General features: G+C 40.1%; 1 protein-coding gene across 2 annotated transcripts in view; it reads right to left on the bottom strand.

The window, feature by feature from the left end:
• Positions 1-12,740, bottom strand: part of BMPER (BMP binding endothelial regulator) — a 145,535-nt gene extending 132,795 nt beyond the window's left edge. The window contains exons 1-2 of one of the 2 annotated variants that reach the window (XM_083863580.1): positions 12,721-12,740; positions 12,552-12,637 (exon numbers count right to left, since the gene is read on the bottom strand). In XM_083863580.1, coding sequence (XP_083719706.1) covers positions 12,552-12,566 — 15 coding nt within the window. In that variant the 5' untranslated portion in view covers positions 12,567-12,637; positions 12,721-12,740. Of the gene's footprint in view, positions 1-12,551; positions 12,641-12,720 lie in introns of those variants that run through there. The other variant, XM_083863581.1, reaches the window with a different exon arrangement.
• Between the last annotated feature and the right edge of the window lie 351 nt (positions 12,741-13,091).

Here is a 13,091-nt window from a genome sequence, read left to right as displayed (position 1 = left end):
AAATTCCCTTCTTTCTGTTTTGCACATGTACAAACAAACAGATTCTGGTATGTCCAAAGCTTGCAAATCTCAACTATAATAATACATTGAATAGAAGCCATACAAGTAGGGTTTTTTTCCTCAGCCTTCCTTTCCTTCACTCCTTCCTTTCCTCTGCCCCACTTGCACTGTGGGAAGTAAAAAAAATACCTGTTTCTGACAAGTAAATGGAGCTGACATTAAGGCAAAGCTCGAAGGTGAACAGGGTATGCACAAGTCATTTGTCATCTTGACAAAGTGAGATTTGGTCACCAGTGGGACACCTGAAAGACATCTGAACAGTTGGCCTTGACCACCAGCATTTCTTACAGCTTATAAAGGGACCCATGGGACCAAGAACACAACCTGCTTTTGGAAGTGACTCCTGCAGTGGTACCTCTTTATAGATGTAAAGGCAGTGTGATATATCAGGTGCCATTAAGATCTTTGCTAGCAGGTTCTATTTACATAAGTATGGAGCGCAGATAGCATCTTGTTAACCCAATTAATGAGACTCAAATGTCAGGAAACAGATTATGCCTGGCTCAAAGTCCACAGTGCTCTGAATGCAGACAGACATGATTTTATTGTGTGGGACAGCACTGTTCTCTTTGAGCAAGAACTCAGGCAGCAATCCTTCTACTTGGACAGCTAGGGGAGGCAGAAAGATGATCTGAAATCCAGAAGTTTCACGCCTTTAGTACAAGAAGGGCTCTTTATGATGAGAGACTCAAGTGTCATGTAAAACAGAGAACCTGCAGCTGAACCAAGGAAAACTAAAAAAGTATCCACTTGAGGTCTTGAAAACTTAAATTTTTTTATTAATTGTACCTTCATCTGCAATTAGAGAAAGTCCTTGTTGCCAAGTCACAGCCAGGTCTGGATTAGAAGAGAAACTCTGTTTTATCCAGCCTGTCCACACTGCTGGGTTTTACATGGGCAATTGAAACACACTTCTCTACCCCAGAGAAGAGAGGGAAATTTCCCAACCAAGATGAGATCACTAATCTCTTCATCAGTGACTCTCACATATGCTTACTTATACAATAAACTGCTGTTCTCCCTCAGCCTCCAACTATTAAGCTCTCTGATATAGAAGCAGATGCTCCTATCACCCAGGTCAGAGCAGTGAACCCTGAATGGCACAGCATGAGGTGCTTGGCCCCAAAACAGAGGGGAGGTTTAGAGAAAGGCCTTGTACTCAGCAACTGCTGTCAGCCCTCTGCTCAGCATGACAGCCCTAGGAAATTCCTGTTTGGAGCTGTCTTTGCAATGGAGGAGACAAGACAGAAAGCATGGGCTGCCTGGACCAGCAGCCCAACCTCAGCACCACTCAGTGGATTATAATCTAAATCGTCTGATGGGAACAGTACCTTGTGACCACAGTCACAAGTTGTCTACAAACACACAGGTGTCGTATTAATTCTCCAGAAGACACTTTGAATTCTTTTAAACGTCCGGTTCCAGAGCTTTCCTGAAGTCACATTGCATCCACATCCTCTCCAACCAGCAGTCCTTGTGCCCACTGAACAGGCTTGGAGCTGCCTACCCATCTCTCCAAATGGCTGCCTTCCAGCAAAACTCCCTTTTCTGATACACAATTTGCTTCCTTTTTCCCTTTTTTAGCTCCCACTTTTTTTATGTGGACTGTAAATGGACTGGTTTAATTATTTTCAATAAACCCCAATGATATCAAAGATACTCCTTTTATACTAAAATGATTATACAAAGTTTTAGGCAGCAAATATGTACACTTCACATAACAAGTTCATTAAACCATTAAAACTTCTTACTATCATAGCCTCAAGTCCTAGATATTTTATAAATTTCAGCTTCAGACTGATTTTTGGGTCAAACCATTTTTGCTTGAGGATTGAAAACTTTGCCAAGTTAAACTGAACATACACAGACATTTTCTCAGAAGCCATATAAATTGCAGACTTCTTCAGTTTCCTCTGCATTTTCATGTTAAACAAATTCTGGTTCAGCTTCAGTGCATTCTGCTGCATCTTAAATGTCTACATCAACAACTTCCTCCAGAAATGCTTCATGTCTATAGACCATGGACAGATCAATGCCTCAAACATGCATTTGTTAAAAAGGTTTCTTACATCAACATTTTAAGGTGTAGCAATTTTAATTTTCCAGCATTTTTTATCCACTGTACTTACAAACATCCACCAACTCTCAGTTTACAGGCTAAAGAACTTGCCAAAATAATGTTATTCTTTTTTTTTAATCAAGAGGATTTGCCAGATTGAATCACCAGGCTAGCTATCTCCAGGACTGTTTGGGTAGAAGAGTAAAGTGCTACGTATGAAAATTATCATCTGGACAGTGTCATATACAGAAAAAAAATATTCTCTGTCACAAGCAAATGATCAACAGCCTCCCTGCAGTAGGAAAGCCTTCTGGTTTGTCAGTGTTTTTAGGTATTACAGTCAATCCTTCAGCTAACAGCCTTATCTCAAAGCCAGCCACCCTGCCTGGCTCCATCCTGCCCCGGTGGTTTCTAGGTGACACAACATCGAGATGTTTCACTAATTGGCACAATCAGATCATAATCATTAGGTAGCCCTAGTGCAGTCCTTTATCAGCTCTTCTCCATCTCTCCCAAACCATACCTCAACCATACATCCAGACATAAAAAAGAACAAGGAGACAATCTCAGGACAAACAAGGTCTGTTATTCTTCATCCACTAATAAAGCTTAAGACAAAACAGAAAAACAAATGCAAACATATGACTCTAGCTGCCCATCAGAACAAATTTTGATGATTCCAAGCCTTGGGGAAACTCCCACTTCCTACTGAAGCCACTTAATATAACTGAACATAAACATGTCAGGGGCAGGTGAAAAATAAAAAAAAAAGGGGGTTTTCCCAAACAAGGAGACACAATCCAAAACACATAGACTGCTAGCCTATGAGCTGTAAGAAATCTGACTTTCCCGGCCAGGGCTATGCAACATATTTGCTTGCATCCCCATAGTTATGGAGGAGTACAAGGTGCTGCTGCCATGCCTCAAACAAGATTTTTTAGCCATGAAAGAGGATTTGAGCCACACCATGGCCTCACGGGGAAAGGGGCAGCTGATCCTGCAGCCAACAGAGGAGCCTGGGGTTACACTGAGCAGACTTGAGCTGCCTGGGGATGAGCTACACCTGGTTTCCAGTGTGAAGCAGAAATGGTAGTCTCCAACTTCTCAAGTCTTGCAGGAAGTTTCAATACTGCATGCTGAGGTTTACACATATTTTAGGCTGCATTTCTACCAGGTGAGTGACTGCCAATGCCTGGTGTGACCTAGACTATCTCTGGAGCAAAATGCAGTGAAACAGGTCAGCAGAGCTCTGAGGCAGAGTTAAAGATGGCCCCACTCACCTCTAACACTGAAGCTTTGTGCAAAGGTTTACTTAAAACAGGGAGTCAAAAAAACTGGGACTGCAATTTGTCTGGAAAAACATCAAGTCTTTGGCATAATTTTTTCTACATGGCATTTTATCACATCCCCATCCTTAATACTCACAAGAATAAATATATTTTAACTCTAATGCTGTTTCACAGTACTGCCTTTTGCCATAGCACTTCCCAGCACACATGTACAATGCTTCCCTCTCTGAAAAATCTGGGATACAATACAGAAAATGAAAACTATAGCCAGGAGTTTGATGTGTAGAATAGCTGACAAAACAAGTTAAAAGGATGTAAATCATAGACAATGCATGAAGATAAGTTATTTTCTCAGCAAGGTGGTGGTACACAGTCCTACTTTAACACCAAATTATGGACAACAATTTAGAGCAAGTGGATTCTAGACATGAGGAAAATAGGGGGAAAAAAGCCAGGAAAAAAGTCTAATAAGTAAATGGAGAGACAGACATAAAGTATATGAAATTCAGGTGTCAGCACAGGAAATCAGCTTCTGGGGATGATAAGGGATGAGATCCACGGTGTACTTGGACCCAGAGCTCAGCACTTGATTCAGCTGGATGCAAAACACTGCAAAGAGCCTGATTAGCCCAACAGTCAGACTAGGAATTTTTTAGCTGCAGCTTAATGTATAAGATGAAGAGGCCAAGAGGCCTCAGAGGAAGTAATCACACCAGTTATTAGGTACACTATAAGCAAGTATCACTGTGATAGTCATTTTAATAGTAGTAATACAGGTAAAAGCTTTTATGTAATATTGGGATTTTTTTCTTCACAATGACCTTCTATTTGACCATAAGCTCAATATAAAGAGGTTGCATTTTCATTTAATTTTTTGGTTGTTTTTTAATATTTTTCTTCCCTTAAAATTTTCTATTAAAACATGATGGGGAAATAAAACCAGATATTTGGTGGGGGAAAAAAAATCTATTTTTATACAGCAGCACAAAGCAGAGCAGCAGAAGTACTGACACTGTGAGCCATTCACTTACAGAACCATAATTCTTAAAAGGACCATTAACAACTCAATGGAAGAAACTTGAAAGCTAATAAAAACTATATACAGGTAACCGTATGCTTTTAAAATGCCATTTTGATATTGGACCGGCTCTTTAATAATGTTTTTCTTATTGGCAATAAAAAAGTGTCTTAACCTAGACTGATCCATTTTGCGCTTATTGTAGACGCATTCCAAAGACATTTGCAAGTTATATTACATTTTTCCATTTAGTTTACGGCATTTTTTTGTGCCCTTCATGCTTTTCCATGTATTATTTATACGTATTCTTTTGTATTTGAGCTATCTGATCCTTTAATTACACCAAAGAGAATCTCATTTTCATACGTGATGGATTGGATCTTCATCATCGTTACAGTGACATATCACCAGCTCTCTCTTCCAGGAGGGTTTTGCCAAGACCTATAATCAGTTCAGCACTGTGTGCATATGTGTATTTGCTCAGTGCAGCTGACTATGTTAGAAATGTGCAAGTAGTGAACTCTTCACTATCCCATGTGTCTGAGAACAACATGAAATAGCTTCTTCCAGCCTGCAGATTTCCAGAAAGGCTTCATCATAAGCTGTTACACATTACTGTGTACCACATCCCCAAAATAATTGTCACAACAAAACAGGGTGATGTGAAGGCCAACATACCTGTGCTGGGATGTGCCACAGTCTGAGGCAAGTCTTGGATATGAAGTGCAGAAAGTGGACATCAAAATCCATGCTCATTCCCCAGAGGAGGAAATCAAATAAGACACTGCATGTGGTACTACTTGACCAGGGTGGGCACACCTGTATATGGAACTCAATTGACTTGAGCATTCCTCAAAACTGCTGATGGAAACTTAAAGGATCAAGCCAGGGTAACCATCCTCTACCACACACAATGTGTCCCGCAGGTCAAAATCTCGTTTCACAGGTGTTTTGCACGAATTAAGAGCAAGTACAGCTGAACCTACCAGAATCATCCTCCAGAAGAGCCTACCAAAGCAATCATGATCCACCTCTGGGTCGTTATCCAAGTCACTTCTCTCTTGCAAGACCTCCTTCATATATACATATATATACATATTCATACATACATTTCTTCAGTTTCTATGACAAAGCACATATGGGACACCCTGCTGTACCAGACATGGCGTTATGTCTGGTTTTTGTTTTCAGGGTGTTTTTGGGGGTGGGGGGTGTTGGGTTTTTTCATTTAAGAGATGGCATGTACATCTGTAATTGGGGAAGAAAAAACTAATAAAACTTTCAACATGTCAGAGCATGTTTGCATTTCAGGAACTCTTCATGCACCGATCAAAAAAGCATTCTCTTTTGGAGTAATATGGGGGTGAAAACTATCAGTACACTACTGTATCATTGGCTTTTTTGTCTCTCTGTTTATTATTTTTGTGGGTGAAGAGAAAGCTGATTGTATTATACAGTAATAAAGACCAAGAATATTTAAATTGAAAGAAGATGCAGTCTTGGTAGACTCTGTAGCTGATGTATGTAAACTATTGAAATTAAATTAAATAAAATAGGTATGAAAGAGTTGTTTGATGATTTTCTGTTTGGTTTTTAATATGCACTACTCCACTAAAAGTCATCTGGGCCGCATTATACCTTGAAGCAACAACAATTGAATCCTCATGTACTAAAACACTGCCATCTTCATTGAACATGTGTCAAACACTTGCTCTCAGGCTAGCTATGTGCTTTTAACTTGTGCACTGTGACACAGAAATCAGCTATACTATAGGTAAAGAACCCCAGCACATCTAGTAGCTGTTTTGCTTTAGTCTGCAATGAGGACATGGGGTTTAGGACTGGGCTTCTTTTTGGCGGGGGGTGTGTGTGTGTGCAGGGGGGAAACAAATGTCAAAGTTATTTCTTCAGTTTTTCAGTTTGCTTGCACTTGGTTTCGCCAATTTATTAGTTCAAGCTAGGCAGAACACTAGGTGTTAAAATGACAAATTTAACATAATTTTTAATGAGCAAAGGTCAAATTATACACTGCTCATTTGGATTTAAAAGCGGAAATTTAAACTACAGAATGATGTTTCATGCTGAATAAAACTTATGGCAATCAAAGCTCTGGTTTCTAGTTTCCTGAGCTCCTGTCTCCAAACCTTTCTCAGATTTCCAACACTTGGTTATTCTTTCTGGCTTACATTTATTTCCTTCTGGTCTGGATTTAGGTGATAAAAGGTTGAGACACATGATTACCACTCCTCAGGTGCAATTGGCAAGCTTGAGGCACAAGCATGAGAAAAGGGAGAAGGAGAAAAGGTGGGGGAGAAGGCTCTGGTTTAGATGTGGTTTGTCAAGATCACTACTGGCATTTATCAGCTATTTCTTGACTCAACTCATTTTGTTCTAAACTATGTTGGGCAAAAAAAAAAAAGATAATAAAAAACCCTTTCTCCCCACAAAAACCATACAAAAACTTAAATCATTCATTCCTTTCAAAAACAATTCTAAAAGCCCTTGCAATGTCAAGACCACCATTAGCTGAGGTACACTTATCTATTTCCTAGCAGTTCCTCACTTCTACCCTGTCCCTTTCAGCTGGCATTTTTGGTACATTCATTTTGAAACTACATACACCACTGGCCAATAGATACATTATTCTTGGATCCCTGCTTGCTTCTGGCGAGGTGCTCAAGGACCATGGAGATGATGACAAACCAGCATGAAATGACATGGCTCTCCACACCACCGCTGGCTCCACCACCTGTCATCATTGTCACTGCTGAGCTCATCTCACCTTCTAAAAACTCAGCACTCAGAACTTTAACTCAGGCTAAGTTAATTCCGTGGTCTTTTTACATTCTCGCCCTAAAATTATGCACAGGTTCTCCTTTCACCTATTTCCGACGGACTGCAGCATTTTTATGTCTTTTCCACGTGTATGTTGAAGCACGTATTTCTTGAAAGCAAATGCCATAATATCAGTTGTGAGCCTACTTCTATTTTGAGTGTTAGATACCTTCCAGCCAAAAAGCTGTACCAACAAAAACTCTGATGAATTTGATCACTTACCGTACTTGTACCAGAGCTGAACTTAAATATTCCATGCCTGTTTTAAATGCTGACACTCAAATAAAAGAAATCTAGTCAAAAATTCCCTTAATAGTCTGTTAATAGCATTTTCCCCCTAACATTTCAAAATCCTCAATATACAAAAAGTCCAAAACTTACCAAAATATGCTAGGCTTTCATATTTATGAAGTCTGGTTGGGTTCTACTAAAAGAAATTTAATTCTGCTTCCATACCTTCAGCCCAAAACTTTCACATATAAAAGACAAAGATCTGAAATTGTCACACTCAACATGTTTGGGCTTCCCAAACTGCACAAGATGTGCAAAGTGCTCCTATAGATTAAAAAAAAATTTCCACAGATGTGGGAGGATAATTTTAGAAGATAATTTTTGAATTAGGTACGTAGCTATAATCACTTACAGCTTTAAAACATTTAATAACTGGAATCAATTTCTCATAGTGAATCAATATAACTCCATTATGAATACCATCAAGATTATGTATTTTTTACCTATAATCATCATTACCAATTCAGACTAGTTCCCTAAAACACAATTTTTTTCACTCATCTTCAAAACCCACAGTTTCACTACTTTGATTTTCAAAAGCCAACAAGACTTAAGACATTTTTAATGTTGACCATTAAGCATGACATAATGTCAAAATCATATGTTCTCTAACTTTTTTTGTACTGTCAGGGGCCACACCATTATCTGAAAGAATAATTTCCCTTTTTTTTGACAATTTTTCTTCATAGGGTTGGTTAACTTACTGCCCATCACATCCAGCATTTCCTTGCAGTGTTTACCTTCATCTGACCCAGAACTTGCTGCAGCTGAGAGTATTTCCCATCCTTTCATCAGAAAAGTCTTTAGCTATAAACACAGTTGCAATGGGATGCTCAGCCATGGCACAACCAGAAAAACAATTTTCCAGTGCAAGTTCTGTGTATCTGTTTTACCCATCAGCTCTAAGTACTTTCTGCAGTGTCTGTGTTTAACGGCATATAAGGTGAATGCATTTGAAAGCAGGTCCTTTCAGTTGCCTTCAGCCTTCTTTGCCCTTTTCCAGTATCTCAAATCCTATGGAAAACAAGGTAGGATGTAGTATTTCCAGAGACAGTGCATCTCCGAGGAGATGCAGAGCCACAAGACATTCAGAGTGGAAGTGGGCAGAACACCAGAGCACTCTGGCTCTAACAGCATTTTGCAGATAGCAACAGCAAGTCATAAAGCATACTTCCCCAAACCTCTGGATCATGAAGACAGCTTTAACTTGTCTTTTTGCCCATCCATGCCTCAGAAGAGGCTCAGGAGAGCAGACACACCAAAAACTTGGCATCTGTGCAGCCTGCCTCTTGACAGAGAGACACAAAAGAAATTGAGTATGTTCAGATTGTGACTGTATCACCCACTTCCACTTGTAAAGTGGAGAGCATGAAATAAAAAGCAATGTATTTGTAGTCAAACCATTAGACCAGGAGTTAGGAGACCTGAGCTTTCATCAGTCCACCAAGAGATTCTTTGTGGATAAACCACATTCTGTTCTTTGACTTTGATGTTTTTCTCTAAAAGGACAAAAATGAAATGGCCATTTGTTGCACTCAGCTGTAATTAATGACAAGTTCTTTGGAGATCATATTCACTCATGTTTATGTCATTGCTAAATGTGGTAATTGTAAAAGCTCACTTTGAAACTACTGTCTTAGGGATATTAAAAATGACCATTTTATGGCATTATTAAGAACATTGAGACATGCAAATTATGAATTTGGGAACTCAAGATTTTACCCACAGAGACTTATTCAGCTGGTAGTGCTTGCATGCAGAGCATTACAGTGTTTATGTACACACACACCTACGCACCCTTCGTCTTACCTGTTTCCTTAAAGGCAAGCATCAGAGCTGTTCCATGCACTCCAACACACATTTTGACAAGCAGGGACATCCAAAGCAGAGCTATCTCACTGTGGGTGCAGTGCCTTTTTATTAGAAAGCACTACCTATAGCTCAGAAGTGAATGGCTTACCATATACAATATATGAAATCTCCAGCATATGACCCTCTGTGTGAACTCCTCTATCACCTCAACTTCTCTTTCCACATGTTAGAGCAAGAGCTCAAGAATGAGCAAATCTGGTTTGTTAGCTAGACTTGGCTCTTTCTAGGAGATCCTCACCAATGCCCCTCTTGTATTCAAGATTCAGGGGTTTGTGTTAACAATAAAATTCTAGTACAAAAGCTAGAACTTTCCACCAAAGTAGTGTCCACAGACAGCAGTCTGTGCTCTAGCTGCATTGTTTCTGTTCACGTTCCTACCATGAAGATCAGTCCACCCTGTCTCTGCTAATCAATGAGAAAAGACAACTTTTGGTTTTGGTCTTCCTGCCAAGACTTTCCAGTGGCGTAAAAGGAATTGATTTTGTAATTGCTCTTTGCAGTCTTCATTTCATTACTGCAACTTACTCATAATCCATGAGCTTCCAATGTTTACCACATTCACTCCTAGAGAACTACCTGTTGCTTTACCCTCCAAAATGATTTAGCCTGTGTAGAGAAAGCCAGAGATCATTTTGCTTATGCTGCCTCTCATTCCCTCTTGCTAGGATGCATCCACATGCTCCACAGGACAGTCTGCAAAGTTCTGTCAAACACTTGATGACACAGTCCCTGCATTTCAGTTCTGTATCCTCTAATTTGTGAGATGGGCAAAGTCCTGGAAGGGAGTTAATAGAATCATAGAATGGTTTGGATTAGAGGGACCCCAAAGATCACCTAGTTCCAAACCCTCCACCATGGACAGAGATGCCACTCACTAGATCAGACTGTTCAGGACCCCCATCCCTGGCCTCGGACACTGCCAGGGGATGAGGCATCCAGAGTTATTTAGATATTCCTCTTCATCCCAGAGCTGTTCAGATTTCTACAACTTGTGCTGTTATTTAGGGCAGCCTGTGGTCATAGAAATGCATCACCACTAAGGAAGACATGCCATAATCCAACCTGCAACTTCAGTGACTCACATTATTGGTGTTTTTAATATAGGTGTCCTCTGTTGAATTTCTGTCCTCTCTTAAACAGCAATTGCTTCCTTTCTGTAACAGCTGATCAAGCTCTCTTTTTAATTGCTCACGTCTTACAGTATGAACATCCATCAGGTTTACCCTTGAAGAGTATGATCACTCTTCCAGAGAAAGTTCCTCACTAAATTGTTATTAAAACAATCAATATTTCTAGTTGAACAAAAGGCAATCTGGTTTTCTCTTCCCTCCTGGTCACAAATCACCCCATTGTTTCTTTTGTTTCATCTCTCCCCCAACCTCTTAAAATTGATCTTTTCCCTTGTGGCAGGCCAAAACAAAGATTTCAGCAACAGGCAGTCCAATAAGTCAATGCTTTGGATGTTGCACAGCATTAAAGCCAGTATCTCCAGACTGGTTTCCTTCTCCTCTACCAAGTCTCCCAGCTTCCAACTCAAGAAACAGAGATTGAATTTATCCTTTGGCAGAAATAAAGCAGAGTGTAGCCAGGGCAGGTAACTGCAGTAACTCACTAGGCATCTATGCGCTTAATAAAACATAGTGTTCTCCTGGCACAGAAGGGAGCCAAATGCCCTCAGCTGCCATTTCACTAAAGTAAGCCCTGCAAACCACAGGGATTTAGAGTTCTTACATCCAATGCTTTTTGCAGTTCTTCATGCTCGCACACTAAAAGGGTGCTCATTGATTTAATAAAGCCAAGGTCTAGAGAGATCTATAAATACAAGTGTTTTACCCTCATGCATTATTGCCCTGATGCCCAAGACTGAACTTCTGCTCTTTCACAGATAAATTGCTTCCTCGCTGGTTAACACCAGCTTCCATTAGCAAAAGTGGTGGCAGACATATTTGGGAAGGTGATCCATGATAAAACACAGCTTTGTCTCTCTTTTTGTTTTCCCTTTGATTTCTTTACTTGCCACATCCCATGCTCCTCTTTTTCCCATCCGACTCGGCTCAGAAGAAATCGATAACGTATTCTTTATCAATATTACCTAAAAAGTTATCAATGAGTCTCAGTTAAAATCTGCTGAACTCAGTGCAGTGACAGATATCAGCCTCGAGGGGTTCAAGATAATCTTGGTCCTACAGTTGCCAAAATTGCCTTCTAAAAGGCAGTCTGAAACAATTCTTTACATCTTTTATAGACTTATAATAATAATAATAATAATAATAATAATAGCAATAATAGTAGGGGGAGAGGGTGTGTTGATATTTCAATCCTAAAGTACAGCACATTCTGTACGTTCAGCTACTCTCTAAATTCCAAAATGTAAAACATAGGGCTTTCTAGCCTATACTTTTCTTTGCATTCAACAGCAAATTAGGGTTTATGCCTTTTATTTAAAAATATCATAGCAAGTTTTATTTAGAGTGACTGTTTTACAATAACTCCTAAGCCTTGGCTTGTCCAACTGAACTGCTCCCAAAAATGCTTAACTCTGAAAAAGAACTACAAGGAAGCAGAATGTTTCTCCCCAAAATGTGTATCAGCTAGCAACACCATTAACCACTGAACTCCCAGCACAGCAGGCAAAGCACTCTGACAGAAGCATGGCTTGTGCTTTCACTGTCATGCTATTACAGCACATACAGTCATGTTGCTGCCTTCACCCTGCACCCTCATGAAGCTCCTCACCCACTGGGATTGTGACAGGGAGCACGTGGGAGCTCAAAGCAGCAGTCTCCAAACCTTACCTTTCCTTCATTTTGCTGAGCTACGTGCAAAGACTTCTGGGTGCACCCTCAACTCTGTGAAAGTTCTCCCCACAAAATTCACATGGTAAACATGGTTTCACAATGTCCTGAAATAAAGTCATGTACAACTTTGTGCCCAGGCTTTAAAGTCAAATAAATGATTGCCAGATCATGTATTGGGTTACTTTCCATTCGCTCAGCTCTGAGATAACCTTGTGTTACATAAAGGCAACAGAGTCACCCAAGATTTGATTATGTGAAACATTCCCAGCTCTGTGCAGTTACATTTAGTACACATCTAAATGTTCTCACTAGCTGAAACACACACTTACCAGGCAAATACACATTATACAAGGGTTGTCTGTGATAAAAGGTATCTGCAGAATCTCCCCTTCATTTTCACATTTTGCAACCGATCCTGCAATAGAAATAAAATTTTTAAAATACTAGCACATTTCATTTTACCCTGACAGTTTTGGAAACTATCCTCATCACACTCACATTTAACCCTTGCTCCATTCCTAGCCCTCGATTTTAAACCCTGCCTTCATTTGTCCAGTTTAATCAGGCGAGGGGGTTCAGTGTTTCTGCAAGATTCTAAAGAGAAGAGGGAAATGCGTGGCCCTTTACTGCCGCACAAACCTAGACTTTCTTTGTGCCCCAGTTATAGCAAAGAAGGACGCTTTTTCTTCTCTCAGATGACGTGTGGGGAATAACGAGTACTCCATGCAAAGCAGGATACGTCTATAACGATAGATCCAGAGCTCACTGGAATCAGCAGAAAGCTGTCCACTGCAGTCTGAGGACTCTGACCAGCACAATCCCTAAGCCAAGCATCCTTTTAATGCACGCCAACCACTTGGCAAATGAGT

This window comes from Zosterops lateralis, assembly GCF_965231275.1.
Source record: "Zosterops lateralis genome assembly, chromosome: 1".
Classification (NCBI taxonomy): domain Eukaryota; kingdom Metazoa; phylum Chordata; class Aves; order Passeriformes; family Zosteropidae; genus Zosterops; species Zosterops lateralis.
This window is presented reverse-complemented; position numbering and strand designations above follow the sequence as displayed.